This window comes from Rhipicephalus microplus, chromosome 9 (genome assembly GCF_043290135.1).
Source record: "Rhipicephalus microplus isolate Deutch F79 chromosome 9, USDA_Rmic, whole genome shotgun sequence".
NCBI lineage: Eukaryota > Metazoa > Arthropoda > Arachnida > Ixodida > Ixodidae > Rhipicephalus > Rhipicephalus microplus.
The window spans coordinates 91,440,812-91,460,615 of NC_134708.1; the positions used below are offsets into that span (position 1 = coordinate 91,440,812).

Below are 19,804 nucleotides of genomic sequence, written 5' to 3' on the forward strand. Positions count from 1 at the left end.
CTCTAACCATCTTTCACTACGAGAGCTTTACGCACTACGAGTGAGAGTCCTAGCTGAGGAAATCGGGGATCGTCTTCTAAAATACTCTTTGGTGGCCCCCGCTGAAAATCTACCACCGTGGCATTGGCAGCTCGTAGACTGTGATGTGTCCCTTGTGGAAGTTCCGAAATACGCCCCTCTTGCACATATTCATACGTACTTCCTTAAGCTCCAGCACAAGTGCAGCAGTCGTCAATTTTTTACTAATGCTTCTAGGTCTCAAACTTTTGTGTCATATGCAGCAGTCAGTTCATTTTTCTCAGACGTCAGTATTCTTCACACTTACACAAGCATTTTCACAGCAGAACCCTATGTGATACTCGGGCCATGAAACGCATTAAGTACCAAATATACAGAAGGCAGTAATATACACCGATTCCCTGAGTGTAGTAAAGGCTCTGAAAACGACAAAAAAATACAAAAATACTGTTATAATCTCACTATACACAATCGTATGCGAAATGTACACGCTCAGACAGCAAGTCACAGCGTGCGGGGTGCCCGGGCATCATGAGATCTGCGTGGAGGCGGAAATGTTGTAGGCCCGTGTGCTCAGATTTTGGGTGCACGTTAAAGAACCCCAGGTGGTCGAAATTTCCGGAGCCCTCCACTACAGCGTCTCTCATAATCATATGGTGGTTTTGGGACGTCGAACCCCACATATCAATCAATCGTGAGATCTGCGGAAACGTGTTGGCGGACAGGCTGGCTGCATCCGCCCACGGAAGTACAGCCAACGCAAAATTTTCTGTCCCTGCACCAGACTTGAAAGCATACCTCAAATGAAAGCTCAGGGACCATTGAAGCGATCTATTGAGACAGACAAACACAGAATGAACTTCATCTCATATAACCACATCTCGCGGATTAGCCGCCAGCATTAAAATCATGCCACGCAGAAGTAACACTTACGAGACTAGGAATAAGACACGCATAAAGTACACACACATTCATTCTGTCAGATGGTTATTCAAATTTTTGTGAAAAGTGTACTGAACCACTCACTGTCATTCACATCCTATTTCAGCGAAGTGAATTGGAATCTAGTAAAAAGGCATTTCTCGCTAGCTTACCGTCAACAAAGTTATCTTCACCCTGAAATGTTCAAAGGAATAAACCATTATTTATATTTGAGTCCTTGTTAACATTTTAAGGACATTCGTAGCTTTCACATCATATATCAAGGATATCCGTAGGACGGCCTCTCAACCGAGGTTGTTGTTGTGGCAGCTACTCACAGAACCGCCTGCTACCAAGCCTTTCGTGTCAAAGGCCGTAAGGATGCACTCTGCTTTTTTCCTATCTCTCACTAGTAGATACCATGATTATTTGTCATTTATTTTACACCCATGCATCCCATCGCACGTCACTGTCATAATTTTATACATTTACACAACTTTTACCCTCTCACAAAGCACGTAATTTTAAGTATTTTTACAGCCAAGATACACCTTGTCATCACAATGATTGGTCATCGCTTAGATCAAATAAAAGATGTGGCGCTCTTTTGCACACCTATGGCCCTAGCACCAAAAAAAAACACCACTAATCATCATCACCTATATACTGCTTAGATATGTTTTTAAGCGACCATATTAGTCTTCATAGTCATACAGTTTGTCAATTTTAAGGATTTTGAAGCTTTATATAGGACAGGCCATTTTTTGTTTTGTTTTATATTATATAGCTTTAATGATGTATTTGGTGGAAGTAACTCCTCATCACCATTCTCAATGCATGTACGCACAGATATAGCATGCCTTGAACATCTCGAGCTTGCATAAGTTCACGTGTTTTATATTCCAAAAGTCAAACGCGTGTCCATAATATGAGGTTGTTTCGACATTCAGTGCGTCAGCGCAAAAGGTTATTTCTATTTTTTCCGTGATGTCAGGAATGCCGTATTGGCAGGGTTATGACTGATGAAATTCCGACCTACTGGTTTTGATGACTAACTTCAGTTAGCATCCACGTGTATCCCGAAGAAGCGAAATCTTTCGAAATCAACGAAATTCGCTCTTGTTGGCAGATCGAAGAGAGAACCTATAACTCTACGGGGCAGTAGCTCAACATTTCTCGTTTCCGGAAAATTGCAGATTTTCGTGGCATTGGGCTAGGAGCAGGCTTTGCCACATGTTCTCTATACAGTATTTATGTCGAAACTTTGGCGATATGCCAATTGTTCTGTAGTCGAGTCTATATTAAACTCATTAGGCCTGTCATGTATTACGTAATAGATGACAATGAATACAGAGAACACTTTTAGCGTAACGTTGTGAGAACTCTTCGTCACAGTCTAAAATAAAAGGCAGAAAAGTAACGCGACCTTATTTTGTACCCATAAAACTGTCGCTCGGGATAGCTTAACGTTAGGCGCCCGGTAGCATTACGAACAGAGAACTAAGCCTCCATGGAAGCAAAGGAACTCACAGCCATACTCGTGCTTATTTCCACGATTTTTACATCTGGTACAGATGTCAAACAGGTCAGTTAATATTAAGTGACATTTCAAAGCTTTCTGAATTACCGATGCACAAAATGTCATGATCACTTTTTGAGTACGCGCTTCATGAATCATGCTTTTTAAATGCGAAGCTTTCCTTAGCAAACTTCAGCGACTTTAACCGTATCTATCTATCTATCTATCTATCTGTCTATCTATCTATCTATCTATCTATCTATCTATCTATCTATCTATCTATCTCTCTATCTACCTATCTATCTGGCTGCTTGTGTTTGCGTGCTCTCAGGGTCACCCCCTTAACTTGGCGTAAACAAAAATTAGTATGGGAGGGTAAGATGGTTTGACGAATATGACGTGCTGGTAAAGACATCAATAATGGCACAATCTCGTCGCGTACGTCGTCGAACACTTCCCGCTAGACACTGGCGCATACAACTTGGGAGGGTATGTGCCGCTGGTATGCGGGTATGTGCCACAGATAAATGACTACTTAGTATCTACCCAGAAACGACGAGATTAGATATGGCCAATTTTAACACGCGAGCATTAAGAAACACCCGACATCGGTAGCGTTAACCCGATGAATGCAAAGAATAAATGTTAGGGTCCCAGTTAGAATCAAACCCAATCATTCTGCGTTGCAATAAAGCGTTTTGCCACAGAGCTACATCACGTATGTATCGAAACTTTTTCCAAATAAACACTCATCTTCGTGAAACGTCAATCGTGTTTGCAGTGCTGCCTCTCAAATTTTATAAACATTACATATGCCCTCCTTTGATACAGCCATCACGTCGGTTTAACGTCAATTGTGGTTAGTTGCTATGCGCTGAAGTTGATTTATGTAGTAGGGCCTAGGGCCAGCATCCTCGCGAGCATCAGTGCTTCATATCAGCTTCTTGTGTTGCTAATACGCATGTTTCAGTTGGCATAGTTGCGCAAGTGAAACGACTGGTTTTCTAAATATCTGCAAATCTTCAAAATGTGTCTGTGCGTGCAACGTTTGTACATATATGCAGCGTTACATCATGACGTGTTGGTCAATAATAAAATTGTAACACGGTAACCTTCCCTCCGCATGCTTCGCGTAACGTTGATTCTCAGGTACGAGGGATCTGCGTTTTTTTTACCTTTTACAAATCGATGTGGGCTTTGATTGCTGGATATTCATAGGCCTTGACACATGAACACGATTACTAGGAATCGTCGAAATCATGAAAAGGTATACCTGGCAGACGTGCCGCGCGGACGTCAATACAGTGGGTCAATCTGACCGTTTTTTATGGGTACGCATGTGGGGAGTGAGCAAAGTTATGGGTGTTTGAAAAAAACATTGTGGCCTGCGAATGTGTATGATTACATTGAATATTGCGAGCAGCATGTACCTAAAGGGGAACTTACTCAGAGTAATGATGCATTCTACAATTCATTAGCAATTGCTTTGAATTCGTGAATATAATAATAACAGGACGTCGGATCTGCCCATTCGACATGCTCCACACGGTAGCATTGTGCCTACTGTCGCTGTCATGGGCTTTAGAAAATTGGGGTATAGTCTTTCCGCGTTAAGTTAGTGTTCCGAATATATGTTCAATGTTATCGTGTTATGTACTGGTACCACGATACCTGGTACTCGAGCTTTCATCTTTGCACCACGTTACATCAGGCGTTTTATCAATAATAGCAGCGCCATTAACTGTTCACAACGATGGCGGCGTTAATCTGGAGGCCCTGAAGACACTGTTTAAAAATTTCCAGAACACAACTCTGGGTACAATACTCACCTGACAACTGTTTTGTCTAGGATCGCAAAAAAAAACGCTTATCGCTGGTTGCGTAATCTCGAACATTCCTGGCTCACGTACGAGGATCTGCTAGCGTTAACAAGGTCTTCCCGGCAATATTACGGGCAGAGAGAGGTTTATATCATCCCCGACAAGAAAATTCACTGTGGCCTTAACATTCACCACAACATCGACATTCAAAAACCGTGATCAATGGTGGTGGTGTATTGACCTGGGTTATAAAAATATTAAAAATATAGCTATCAGGCAGCTAAGCAAAACATACCGTACAAAGCTTACAGTCCGACCCGGCTGAAAATATATAGCAAGAGAATACAGCACATGATAATGAGATTTATGGTCTTGGAATCGATCACACCTTTGAAGTCCTGCTTCTTGGCGCCTAATAACAAGCACTAAGGCTTCTTCTTTTTTTCCTTCCGAACATACACAGGCCTTTCATAGATGAACAACTGATCGTGCAGTAATCAAGCTAGCGAATTTGTGCCAAGGGTATTAGCTGGCATCGAAATGTCATAACCAGCATTTATCTACTATACCTGATATCCTTTCAAGAACAGTACAAGACACGTACCCCTCAATTCCATTGAATGATAGCTTTTATTTACAAAAGACTAATGATCTCCGATTAGGCAACGCCCGTTACACTAGATATTTGTGCTGTGTACAATATTATACTCATCACTGAAGAGATTGAAGTGATGTGTATGTCACTCCTATCGAGCTAGGACATAATAGCGACGCTTACCACATTTAGAAAATTAATCAGTGCGCCTAATAGTTTAGAATTGTATCCGTTCTACCACTGGCAAATTGTTGGCACTGATAGGTGAACCGACTGTGTGCTTACACTATAACTTTTATCAAAAAGTCTCTGCTACGTACACAACATATTATTTACACGGAAGCCTGCAAAAGGGCACAAAATGCGTTTATTGATCGCAAAGTCAAGTTTAAGTTTAGAAATAAATTTAGCACGTACCATTTACTTCGTGAAATAAACTACGGAGACGTCGCACTAACTACTGAATCAGAAATATAAAGACATTGCTTTACAGAAAACCTGCAGATAGCTAACAATACTTAGATTACATAGATTTCAATAGTTATCATGCAGGACAGTGCCAAAAAAGAATATTCTTTTGGTAGGCACGGCGTTGAAGAAAAATTTACGTGAAAGTCAAGAGTATGACAATGTTGCTTACGTAGTGAATGCGTTCATCACCTCAGAAACCCAAAGGGAACATCAGTTGAATTAAATTGACCCCACGATACTCAGAGCAATGTCTGCAGCCAGCCTATATATTAGCAAATTCAACACTGGCCACGCGTATTCCCCTTACAGAACCCAATGAGCCACTAGTTTTATAACCAAATATTGTATTGTGCTAGAAAACCTAATGCAACATTTGTATATTCCAGTGTAACCAAAGATACGAGCCCTAGGATAAGCATTTACTATAAACATCAAAGATCCTCTATTACCACAACATGAACCTACAAGGCATGCTAGTGCAGGCAAAAGTGAATTCCAATTTCACTACTTGCGTGCTTCCCTGTTCTCGTCCAGGATAGAGGACCTACGGGAACCTTCAAGACGGCTTCAATGTTTGAAGCAATGCAAAGAATAAGGTTCATCAGCTTTGTTGACTGACGATAAGATTGACCACTTATTTCAATGTGCTAATCAGGTTTTGCTTAAGCTGGCGGAATGGGCGTCGTGTGATGGCCTAGCTTTAAATGTTTTCGAAACGCGAGCTGTTGTATTTCGGGCAAAATCCAAAAATATTGTACCTTGCAATGTAGTTTTTCTTAGCGAAAGCCGCTTTGACGTCATTAATGGTTTTAAAACTCTTAGCGTAGTATTTATTCAACTTATGTCATTGTACTCGCATACTGTGCGTGTTGCTAAGAAAGTTTCTCATGCGTTAATAGTACTCTACCTTTATCGCGACTCGTTGCCAATGAATACCTAAATTTTAACCAACAATGTTTTATTTAGTTCTTACATCGAATAGTTTATCTTGTTTGTAGAACAGCCATTCCTAGAAACAATTTTAAACTTGAAAGAATCTAAAACAATATAACAAGGGCAACACTGCCCCTGATTATTCAGCTGAATCGTTACTTAAGAAGTACGGCTTACTTAGTTAGGAGTACCTCTATAACTTAAAACTAAGTTTGGAATTGTGGAAGGAAATTAAAAAAGACACACATAGTCTTCGCACACTGGCTGATATGAAAGCAAACGTGCGTAGCTATATCACTGGGACTCTTGAATATAGGGATGTGTCTCTCAGCAGAATGAACTACAGTGAAGATAGGCTACTTTGTCTCATTCCTAGAGTGGTAAATGATTTTTATGCATAGAAATTGCATAAAGAGTACTTCACATTCTACCAGCTTAAGCATTATTACATATTGTTACGTGATTTCGTCTGACTGAAAGGGGGCATAGTGGGGCATACCCAAGTAAGGTGCATCAGACTGAGAGTGAGGAAGTGGACGTTGTCGGTGAGCTGCGTTGTGGCTGCGGACTGACAACTGTTATTTTCCACGTAACATTTTGGTGGAAGTGCTGGGTGCTCTTCTGACAACGGAGCTACGCAGTGGACGCCTCCTTAAGTCTGCTACCATGGCTCCGGGTGAGGATACGGCTTCGCCACCTACCTCAGCAACGACAGCAACCCGGTACGTCGCCCTAACGCAACCCCGTGATCCCGGTACCTTTACTGGAGAGGACAACGCGAATAGTGACAAGTGGCTTAGCATGTACGAGCGCGTCAGCAAGCAATATGGCTGGGACCCAACCGTTATGCTTGCGAATGTCATTTTCTATCTTGACAAGACCGCTCGCATCTGGTTTGAGAACCACGAGCACGAAATCACAAGCTGGGAAATGTTTAAACAACAGCTCCGCGACCTTTTTGGCAACCCGTTTGGTCAACAGCTTGATGCCCGAAAGCAATTGGCTGTACGTACACAGACGTCCACTGAGCCCTACTTGACTTATATTCAAGACGTCTTAGTTTTGTGTCAAAGGGCCGATCCCAACATGACTGAGGCCGACAAGATTTCGCACGTTTTAAAAGGAATCGCTGACGATGCGTTCAGCCTGCTTGTATTTACCAACGTAATGACCATCGACGCCGTGATCAAAGAGTGCCGCCGTCTCGAGCAGGCGAGGAGTCGACGCATTTTGCAGCAATTTCAGCGCCTACCCAACACCGCGGCAACGTCGTCTTGCGAAGCCACTCCTTGTCATCCGTCTGCAACCGAAGACGTGACGCGCATCGTCCGACGTGAACTCGAGGCCGCTTACCCGGCTGCCAACAAACCGACGTTGCCCGACGCCTCAACGCCAGCTGTCGCCTTGATCCATGCTGTTGTCCGCCAGGAATTCGCTAACCTTGGTATCCTGTCCACTGCACCCACACTGGATAATACTGGTCCCTCGATATGTTCTGTGAACATGAGACGTCGCCGTCCGTACTCCATTCGAACCAGGAACCCGTCTGAATGGCGAACAGCTGATGATAAGCCGATCTGCTTCCGCTGTGGTCGCGCAGGACACATCGCTCGTTACTACCGCAGCCAATGGCCATCTATGTCTTCTGGCTCGTACCCCGCTTACAGTAACTCATTCCGTCCACCAAACCACCGTTATCCGACCCGCACTGAGTCGGCAGCATTTACTGCCTCTGCGGACTACGGCCACCCTGTCCCGCCGTCGCCACCGCCTCAAAGCCGCCCTTCTCGTTCAAATACGCGTCGCCGCTCTCCCTCGCCATCGTTCAACCGCCGCATGTCCCCGGAAAACTAGGCTGCGCAGCTTCTGGAGGTGAAGCTGCCCTGTCGACCTTACCCAAAAATCCTCTGTTGCCTTTACGTTTGAACCGGAACACCCTAGAAGTATATGTTGATGGCATACCTGTCGAAGCTTTGATAGATACGGGCGCTCACGTCTGTATCATGAGTTCGCGTTTTCGTCGTCGCATGAAGAAGGTCCTCACGCCCCCCTTGACCAGTGTCGTCCAAGTTGCAGATGGCGCAACAGTCCCTGTCGTCGGTATGTGCACAGCTCAACTTACCGTAGCCGGTCATCAAGTGTTCGTCCTTTTTACCGTGCTTGCAACATGTTCCCACGACCTCATACTAGGCCTCGATTTTCTTGCCGCCAATTCTGCTCTGATTGATTGCTCCGCTGGTGTTCTCCGCCTTGAACTGCCACAAATCAGTGCCGGCCCGTACCAACCTACATGCCAATTACAATGCAGTGACTTTGTTCGCCTGCCCTCCAAAACTGTGACGTACGTTAATTTTCTGTGCTCACCAGCTGTGCCCGACGGTGACTATTACGCTACGCCTCTCACCGACGTACTCCTTGCGCACAATGTTGCAGTGCCCTATACGGTGCTCAGCATCACAGATAACAAAACTTGTCTACCTCTTGTCAATTTCGGCTACATGAATCATGTGCTTCCACAAGGCATTTCTGTGGCCCACCTGTGTCCGTTGCTCGATTCACAAATTGAAGTGCATGCCTTAGACACACTTCTTTCACCGCAGCGCACATCACTCGCAACACATTCGGGCAGCCGTCAAATTGTAGACAAGATCGCCACTGATCTTCCGCCTCCGCAAGTTGAAGCCCTACAACATCTTCTCGAGGCCTACCAGGATAGTTTCGATTTTGGTGACCGACCTCTTGGGCAGACGTCCTTTGTCCAGCATCGCATACACACAGGTGATGCCAACCCTGTTCACCGCCGTCCCTACAGAGTGTCTGCTTTTGAGCGGAGCATAATTCAGAAGGAAGTGAACAAGATGCTAGCGAAGGACATTATTGAACCATCCTCCAGTCCCTGGGCATCCCCGGTGGTATTAGTTGAAAAGAAGGACGGATCGTGGCGATTTTGTGTGGACTATCGCCCCCTTAACAACATCACCAAGAAAGACGCATGCCCTCTGCCACGCATTGACGACGCCCTTGATTGCCTCCATGGTGCCGCCTACTTTTCTTCTATCGATCTTCGTTCTGGTTATTGGCAGATTGCCGTGGACCCCATGGACCGAGAGAAGACGGCTTTTGTAACACCCGATGGCCTCTACCAATTCAAAGTCATGCCTTTCGGCCTATGCAATGCCCCCGCCACCTTTGAACGAATGATGGACTCCCTTCTCTATGGATTCAAGTGGTCTACGTGTCTTTGTTATCTGGTGACGTGATTGTGTTTGCTCCCACTTTTGAAGCGCACCTTGAGAGACTGTCGAAAATTCTTGATGTATTCCATCTCGCCGGCCTTCAGCTGAATTCATCCAAGTGCCGGTTCGGTCGCCGTCGCATTACAATACTTGGATATATTGTTGACGCTTACGGCGTACAGCCTGACCCAGAAAAAGTTCGAGCTGTGAAGGACTTTCCTGTGCCAAAAACCGCCAAAGATGTCCGCAGCTTTGTGGGGCTCTGCTCCTATTTTCGGCGGTTCATCAAGAGCTTCGCGGAAATCGCTTGGCCCCTAACAAATTTACTCAAACCAGACGAGACGTTTACCTGGGGTCCCTCGCAAGCAGCAGCATTTTCCGACCTGACCACTTTGCTCACTTCTTGTCCTGTGCTGGCTCACTTCGACGCTACGGCACCGACCGAAGTGCGCACCGATGCCAGCGGTTACGGAATAGGCGCTGTGTTGGCTCAGCGACAACGTGGGCAGCATCGCGTGATAGCGTATGCCAGCAGGCTGCTGTCCACCTCGGAGCATAATTATTCCATCACAGAGCGCGAATGCCTAGCGCTGGTGTGGGCAGTCGCGAAATTTCGCCCTTACTTATACGGCCGACCATTTATAGTTCTCACCGACCACCGCGCTGTCTGCTGGCTCGCCTCCCTCAAAGATCCCACAGGTCGTCTCGCCCGCTGCGCACTCCGCCTCCAGGAGTATTCTTACACCGTAGTGTACAAATCAGGAAAACTGCACAAAGATGTGGATTCTCTGTCACGCTACCCTGTGGCCGACTGCGATCCTACGAGCACTGATTCTGTGGGCTGCGTCCTTTCCATCTCCCAGCTGCTTCATCCCGCGGACGAGCAGCGTCGCGATCCGGATATCAGCCGCCTAATACAACAGCTCGAATCTTCACCGCAAGACGCTTCTGTTCGCATGTTTACCTTAAAGGACCACACCTTATATCGGCGTAATTTATCGCCCAATGATCACGACCTACTTCTCGCCATACCAAAGCACCTGCGTTCCACAGTCCTACGCGAGCCCCATGACGCGCCAACCGCGGGTCACCTTGGTGTCTCTCGCACATATGACCGTGTCCGCCGCCGCTTCTACTGGCCTCGCCTTTCACGCTCTGTACGTCGCTATGTCAACGCTTGTGAAATTTGCCAGCGTCGCAAAAAGCCGTCGGGACCCCCTTCCGGATATCTTCAGCCCATCAACATCCCATCGTAGCCATTCTTCCGTGTTGGTTTGGACCTTCTCGGTCCCTTCCCAACATCCGCCTCCGGAAACAAGTGGGTCGCGGTGGCTACGGATTACGCGACCCGATATGCAGTTACGCGAGCCATGCCAACAATCTGCGCTACAGACGTCGCTGATTTTCTACTACGCGATTTCATTTTAGTGCATGGAGCCCCTCGTTAACTGCTGACAGACCGAGGCCGTACGTTCCTTTCGAAAGTGGTTGACGATATCCTGCGTTCCTGCTCTACCCAACATAAGCTCACGACATCGTACCACCCCCAGACAAACGGGCTTACAGAACGTTTAAACCGCACCCTGACAGACATGCTATCGAAATACGTCTCGGCCGACCATCGTGATTGGGACCTTGCACTGCCCTACGTGACGTTCGCATACAATTCCTCCCGGTATGACACTGCCGGGTACTCACCATTTTACCTTCTGTTTGGACGCGAACCAACATTGCCGTTGGATACCTTCCTGCCAGCCGCTGCGCAGTCTACTTCTGAATATGCACGCGACGCTATTACCCGAGCTGACCACGCTCGTCAGCATGCCCGCAGAAGAATAATGGCGTCCGAAGACTCACAGAAGCATCGTTACGACGAGCGGCATCGCGACGAACACTTTCCAACAGGTTCCCTCGTTCTTCTTTGGTCCCCTACGCGACATGCAGGCCTTTCAGAAAAACTTCTCTCTCGTTTCACGGGCCCATACCGCGTGCTTAGACGAGTGACCGACACTACATATGAAATTGTTCCTGATAATCCATCAACCTCTTCCGCTCTGCTGTCAAGGGACATCGTCCACGTATCAAGGCTCAAGCGTTACCACACTGCTCCTGCTGTGGCCCCGTAAACTCGCCGGGTCGGCGCTTTTGCCGCCGGTGGTCGTGTTACGTGATTTCGTCTGACTGAAAGGGGGCATAGTGGGACAAACCCGAGTAAGGTGCCTCAGACTGAGAGTGAAGAAGTGGACGTTGTCGGTGAGCTGCGTTGTGGCTGCGGACTGACAACTGTTATTTTCCACGTAACAATATGACATTATATATATGCATTACTTTATTTTTATCCTCATTTTCGTGACAGTTTCTTTTTCTCCTTTTATTCTGTAATAAACTGAAACGTTTCACAACTTGTTATTTTAAAAAGATGTGTGCAGCATCTTGTACTATTTGTTGACTGTATCGTTTTCTTTCTGTACTACTTTTCACAATATTAGTGTGCAAACATGTTATTTTAATCACTAGTTTGTATTCTACTAATGTATAATAGTGCCTGTGACAATATACCAACCGAAGACAAAGATACATTGGGTGAGAACTTTGTCAAGCTGCCTAAAAGCAGCTTTTTTCTCTCACTCCTCATGATCTGTATTGCTCATGGAATAAACGTCTATTCTATTCTATATAAAAGGGTTCAGCCCTGCTTGATGGAATTAGTACAACAAAAAATAAAATTCGTGTATACAGAATTAGTTCAACGATTCTTGTACAGTGACATCAGAGAGCTTCCACAATCGTAGAACAGTACCGCAAAACAGCAAATATCTTTGTTACAAGGGTGTGTCTCTTGGTTAAATGTAAATCGCACGCTTTCGTGTAAAATATGAATGAATACATCAGTACTGAGAAGTATAAGCTCTCGCCTCTGCTTTTTATATTACAAATGAAACTGCTTTTTTAAGGTGTACTGTTGAATTCCGGTAATAAAGGACATATAGACATAAAGCGTAAGAAAAAAATGGCAGATCTCATGTATTGTGGGAGTCCATGATATGCGAAGCACGAATGAGGAAGGTTAATAAGTCACTTTGAAATCAGCACAACGTTACGAGTTGGAGGTAAATTACGCCGTGCATGACTTCCGTGTCATGATTATCAATTTTGGATGTTTCGTTTACCTTCGTCCTTTATTCTCGTCACGCAATACCAAATTTAGTGTATGTTGAGCTATTTTGTCAACCAACGAGTATATGGTCCTGCCATATACTTGTTGCTTTGATGCACGCGCATTTCAGCACAACCGGCTCCCTCCATCACGAACAAAAGGCAGACGCATTGCTGTCTAGGTAACGCATCGGCGCGAAATAACGCATGTTGCCTTTCGCGCCGGTTGCCGCAATGCCACGCTGTAGTGATGCCGCATTGACAGACGCTGGTCACGCCGGTCGCGCCTGGCGTCATACTATAAAATGCTCACGTTTTGCTAACGTAGCGTCACAGTGCGCAGAGTGCGCCCGTGTCAACGTAACCTTGAAGTATATTGGATCCTTCATGATGCGCTCACGGCCGTTTCGCTAGCTCCACGCTTACCAAGTTAGTGCTCGTGTCCTTTGTGTCCTTCTTGTCTCTGTGTCGTCGTTCTGTTCTCGCGCTGTAACTATCGTCGCCCTTCGGAGCTGGCAGAGTAAATTTTTTTACCTGATATTTTCCCTCACCCGCTATTTCTCGATATTTTCCGGATCGGCCTTACTTACAATCTTCAATTTTTCTTTTGGTCACAATTGAAGTTGCTCAAGAATTGAAATATTGGTTTTTAAAAGAGGTTGTGAGCCTGTTAACATACTGAAAGACAAATTCACATTCGACTCTTCATACCAAGTCGACGAAACGGGGCTAACAGCTGCACTGGGCAACACATACCCTTTCCTCTAATCTTCTTTACATGCAGCAAGTTTTATTGAGTTTTCATCAGCATGTGTCTTCAAAATACGCAAACTGCGCATATCCACAGAAGCGAAATCATGTTTATTTGCTCTCTACACCTCTACTTTACACCTAAAATCAGGGCTTTCTGAGCAAGTGATTATGTGCTGAGACCTGTAAACTGCAGGCTGTGCAACGAGCCTCGAAAAAGGAGGCATTGTTAAGTTCTTTGCCGTGATTGCCTTCATTTCGGGAAGAGTTTTAGGAGAACCAATAAAATATAATCACACATTATCTGATGGTGTTCAGTTTCTCCAGTTCGACAAGATTTTCAACAATACGTCAGAATAGCAAGTAACAACGCTGCTGAAGATTTATTCGTTATGTAGAAAGCCCTTGATGGCCAGGCATGCTGAGCCACTTTGCTTGACAAGGTTTGTCTTTTGAGAAGCAGCTGGCAATGTGCATAGTGTGGCCGAGACAAATGAGCATGTTCCGGAGTGTTTTAGAATTGTGGATGGTTGTATTTTTGTACCATAGGCTTGAACATTCATTGGAATGTGTGAAGTTGTGTGTTTTATGCATGTGAGCGTGAATCCAAAGCCATGAATTTTATCCGAATTGACGACAATATTTCACGGCCTCATTACTTTGCACTAAATAAAAAAAGTGATCATGGCGCAGTCGATAGCGTGCTTGGTTTTTGCTATCCTGTACTAAAAAGTCATTGGCTATATTCGCATTGAGAGAACTTTTGTTTCTTTGCAATTGCCCTTTCAAAGTTATGGTGAATCCCGGCGTCATTCACGTTTATGCTGAAATTTAGAATTATATGCGCTAGTATCAACATTCACTGCATGAACGAAGGTTAATATTTACCCAAATAGCATATAGGCAAAGTAGGGCATTCTGTGATTGTAACACTAAACGGTCATTACATGCACATGGCGAAGGAAGTGACTAAAGCTGTGGCACATTTGACTATCATGGTTCACAACTTCGACGATCACAAACTATACATGTTTCAGTCATACTTGAGGCCACCAAGGCTTATAAACAAATATTACCTATTTATTAACCCAATTACACTGAACCCGGCTGATAGAACGTTTCAAAGGGGGATGTTGTATTCACCCGATATTGTGCGTACAAATTGAAAGCCAACAAAAATTGAGCACTACTTCTAGGAATTTCTAATCATGCTTCTCTCCGTTAAGTCGTCACTACCTATACTAGTGATTCTTTCTACAAGAGAAGCAACCACGAGAATTCAGCAACATAGTATGTTATTATTATTATGTTAATAATACAAGATATCTAGAGTACAGCGCCCATTTTATTTCATTTTCCCTGAATATTCTGCTTGACTCCCTTAATTCGTCCCGGCTGCTCTTCCGCTCTCCCCCTCCCCTTTACACCCTCATCAATTTTTCTTTAGATAGGAAGAGAGGGTACAAAACATACAGATAAAAGCGCTAAGGAATGCAACTGTTCCTTAAACACAAATAAGCTTGGCAAAACATCGGGTACAGCGCACCACCTGCCTAAATGTTTTTCTCCGAAAGCCAACATGTTCTCTGAACACTTTCTTTTTTATCTTCGTTCTAATGCAAACAAAATAAGTATTTCCTTTGCCTGCTTGTCATATTGTATTCTGTTACATCCTCTTTCTCCTGTGTTTTCTAAGAGTTTTATGCCGAAAAAAGACTTTCACAATTTCTTAAAAGACATCTTGTGTTTCTGGGCATTAACATTAGCAGTCCCTCTTTCGAGCTGAGACAATGAGAAGGTACTCTTTGTTCGTGTTTGGAGCCACAGAACAATGTAGAATAAACTCCAAATTTATTTGCGGACTTGTGGTGCCTACGTGTAAAGAAGAATAGTGGTGTTGTCTGCTTTGTGGTATTCCTGATGAAACGAAGTGATTTTTCAATGTTTCCTTCTCCTTTGTTAGGCCTAATTTTTAAGATAATTATCAGACATTACTCTCAACAGAAGTACACACCATGTTATTTGTAATAGTTATTATGTGTGCCCATAGACACTAAAGTGAACGAATAGATCGATTGTCTGCTGCAAGAACTAAACGTTTAACCGTCGAATTTAAAGGATGCAGATAACAATTAAAAAAAGGTTTTCTAGAGCACTGCCACACATTATACTGTCCACCCAACATAAAGGGGACGTGCCCAGGTTAAAAATTTAAAAGCGCACTTTCCAGAGTATAAAACAACGTTTCCTGTATTACATTAGTTAATTTCCATACTACAAATTCAGAACATTTTGACGAGAATGAACCACGTGTATTAACATAATATGATTGTGTTCAGTTTATTTATTCACTGCTTTATTAAAGCACCGGCCATAGACCTACAGAATTGACATGTGCCGAAATGTGCATGCTGTGTTGTAACAACGATAAGAGCGACTTCATCAATGCATTGCGTGTGCATAGTATAAAAAATTATGCACCGGCTTTCAGAAAAGACACCCAAGCATTGTAGCCTGCTTTGAATCAGTACTTAGGTAAGTTGTTTTCTATTATTGCACTGTTCTAGTTCGTGGGGACACCTGACAAAATATGGACCGTCAAGACAACTAATACAGCGCATATCAGATGTCAGGTTGATCAACGAGTATCCATTGGAGCACTGTCCATCATTTTTAATAGATCTTATTTAACCAGGAGTCACAGGTAAGTTCCTGCAATACCGCAGCACTTCCTCTGTTAGATGCGCATTTTTCTCCTCCGCAGGCGTGTATTACGGATACGGGGAGTGTTTGATAATCGTCGCAAGCGCAGGATGACTGTCTTTTACGGAGGTAGGGCTTAATTATGCAATCTTTATAGTGATCGATTGATTGAGCGCTCTCATTGATCAGTGTTTTTTTAAATTCTGCACAATGAGTTACTCTTTGATATTATTGACTGATCACAACAATTACCGGTTTTAAATTACGCAGTTTATAACAGTTTTGGCACCATATCATTCCCCCTTGCCTCAGTGTTACTGTTTACATGCAGTCAGCACATACTTCAAACATCACCTCTGTCTCGGCCAGATCGCCTTGCAAGTGCTGCAAGGATGTAGCAAGAGACACTAAATTTCGCACCTAAGAGCAATGTGACAAACCAGTGCGCAGCCATTCTCTGTAATGACAATACTACAACGATCCAATGTCGCCTCCACCCAGCAGTTTATGAACCTTCATGTTTTGTTCTCTTGGTCTGAGGTACTCGCAAAGAAAGATGCCCTCATGCAGGTGTAATGAAATAACAATCCATCAAATTCACACTTAAGGATACCCCTGACTATGTATATAGACATATAAAGGTCAATCCCTCACACCAGCGAGTTTATTATATTTCTTGGATTCATTCCAATCATACTGACTCATGTAACCTTCAGCCAGTATCACTCTCTTTGGCGTTCGAGAATTTTATTCAGCCATTAGCATTAGAGCATGCAATTACATGCAACAAATGCTAAAAACCAGCATATGAATTAAAACACATGCTAATGGGTCCAAACGTATAGACCACACACGAGCATGCTTTTTATGAGCTGTGCTCAAGAACACTGGCATGTAGAGGAACCTCGAGAATCACATATGCAAAAGGAAACAGACAAACACTGCAACCGTAGTATCAAAAGGTTAATCAAAAGGTTCATCATGTAGTATCAAAAGGTCCCTGATTGCACCCAGTACATAACTACGGATATTTACATGAACTGCAAGGCATAGGAGGCCATTTTTTAAATTGCCAAGAGAATCATGCTCAACTGAGAAAATAAAAAATATGTTGGATGAACCACATTATAATTATAAAACATGAAGCATTTCTTGGTGAGCTCCGGTGACTTTGAGCACATCTATCTATCTATCTATCTATCTATCTATCTATCTATCTATCTATCTATCTATCTATCTATCTATCTATCTATCTATCTATCTATCTATCTATCTATCAATCAATATATCAATCTATCTATCTATCTATCTATCTAGCCGCTTACGACTTTTAGCTCTTCTGCCCTTTCGGATAATCGTATCAATATGAAACGGTATGGAATAACTTGACTGTATGATGAGAATATTTCACTAGTCATAACATGAACATAATGTAATGTATGTCATGAAGATCATGACTTACATTTCATGGTCTTGCTGCTCTTTCGGTGGTTTCGCTCACATGACATGTTGCTTAACTGGTACGGTATGACATGATGGCATGGCGAACACAAGCGACAAAACCTAACATGAAAATCATGACATGCGTGTCAAGTAGCAACGTGACTACATGCCATGCTCATGATGCCCTCTCGGCCATTTCGCAAGTGTCAAATATAGCGAATCTGGTATAACGAGACGCAAATGAATGACGAAGGTATCTGACTGGTGAAATCATGATAATCTTCAGATGCGTGTCATGTAACAACATGACTACATGCCACGCTCATGCCGCACTTGCAGCCGTTTCGCTAGCTGCACATATGCCAAGTTTGGTATAGCGTGACGTCAATGAATGACTAAAGTGTGTGACTGGTGCATACATTTTATTTTATTTATTTATTTATTTATTTATTTTCACCAAACCAGATGCAATAGCGAAAATAGGGAGACGGCAAAAAAGCTGCAGTTATTGCAGCTTGACTAAGCACCGTCCACCCTACGTCAGCAATGACATGGTGAAAACGAAATACAATAAAATGAAAAAAAGCAAATATTATAAAGCAGGAAACAATGCAAGCAGAAGACAAATAAATGACAGGTCGAGGTGTACAAACAAAAAGGAATATTTCATAAACACATGGGCCCAGTAATTGGCAGAGTATGTATCATCGCTTTGGTACAGGTACACAATTAGGTTACACAAAGGAAATATTAAAGAAAACATATATACAAAGGTACACAATATATGATGCAAATCAATACAGAGTGACCTATGTAAACAATAAAAATCTACAAGAATAGTGTTTGCACATCCATATTGTTTAATGTGTCAATTTTTATGTCTTGCTGCACGTATGAGTTCAATATAGTAGGTAGCATGTGGCTAAGTCTTTGGGTGCCGTAATTGGTGCGAGATAACGGTATTTTCCACGGGGATTTATATGGATGGAAGTAAATGGTTTTTGTATGTTCGAGATTTGCAAGTGTCAGGAATGCGTCGAGTTTCCCTCTGTTTGCACTAATATAGGATTGTAACAACCAGAATTTGTATATGTCATTTGCTTTAACAATTTTATGTTTAGCAAAGAGTTGTCCTGTGTGTTCAAGGTATGATATGTTTTCAATTGCCCTGATTGCTCTTTTCTAAAGTGGTTTTAGCCTATTTAAATTTGTTTACAGAGTGTTTGCCCATACTAGAGCACAGTAGTTCAAGTGGGCATGGAAAAGAGCCTCATATAACAGCCGCTTTACAGTAACGGGGAAAAGAGGTCGACAACGGTTTAGAGTGCCAACCACGCGTCTCAATTTTAAACTAATGCAGTCTGTATGCTCATTCAAGGACATATGTTCATTAAAAACTACTCCAAGCGTCTTAATGGATTTGGTCACTGCAGTTGTGTAGGGGCTGAGGGTAACATACTTTGGTACATGCAGAGATATGCCGAGAGCTCGGAAAAGGACACATTTTGTTTTTGATTCATTTAACATTGAATTGTTCTTAGTAGACCATTCACGAAGTTTATAACAAGTGTTGGCCGCTAAAGCCTCGCGAGTACTGAAATATTTTCTAGTAAAATATAATGTGCAGTCATCAGCATATATTATGAAGTTAGAATTTTCACAAATTCTGACTATGTCATTTATTTATTATAAAAACAATTCAGGCCCCAGGATACTAGCTTCTGGTACTCTGGTTTTAATTGGTTGTGTGCGCGATTCGAAGCCATTTATTTCCACATACTGAGACCGCGCACTCAGATATGACTGAATACGTTTGAGTGGTATTCCCCTAAATCCATAGCATTCTAATTTATGTAGTAACAGTTCATGAGATACACGATCAAAGGCTTTACTAAAGTCCAAGTACAATGCAAGTGTCAGAAGTCTCTTTTTGATAATGTAAAGTATGATTCCTTTTTGTGCTAATAAGGCACTTTCCGTTGAAAGTTTTTTTCTGAAACCATATTGGCATTCGGTTATTAAATTGTGCTTCCTCGAGAAACTGTCAATTCTATAATTTATTATTTTTTCAAGGCATTTTGAGAAAACTGGTTGTATATATATTGGGCGATAATTGTTTAAGTTGTTTCTATATCCAGACTTAAATATTGCAGTAACTTTCGCTACTTGCTTGTTGGTTGGGAAAATATCTGTTTATAACACTAAGTCGTACATTTGTGCTAGCACTTCCGCTATGAGG

At 43.2% G+C, this 19,804-nt stretch overlaps 1 protein-coding gene across 2 annotated transcripts in view; it reads left to right on the forward strand.

Annotated features, from left to right (window-relative positions):
* Positions 1–2,388: 2,388 nt before the first annotated feature.
* LOC142771396 (uncharacterized) overlaps positions 2,389–19,804 on the forward strand; it is a 60,429-nt gene continuing 43,013 nt past the window's right edge. For both annotated transcript variants that reach the window (XM_075872874.1, XM_075872875.1), the window contains exons 1-3: positions 2,389–2,524; positions 15,987–16,123; positions 16,184–16,251. In XM_075872874.1, the coding sequence (XP_075728989.1) occupies positions 2,450–2,524; positions 15,987–16,123; positions 16,184–16,251 (280 nt within the window). In that variant the 5' untranslated portion in view covers positions 2,389–2,449. The remainder of the gene's footprint in view (positions 2,525–15,986; positions 16,124–16,183; positions 16,252–19,804) is intronic.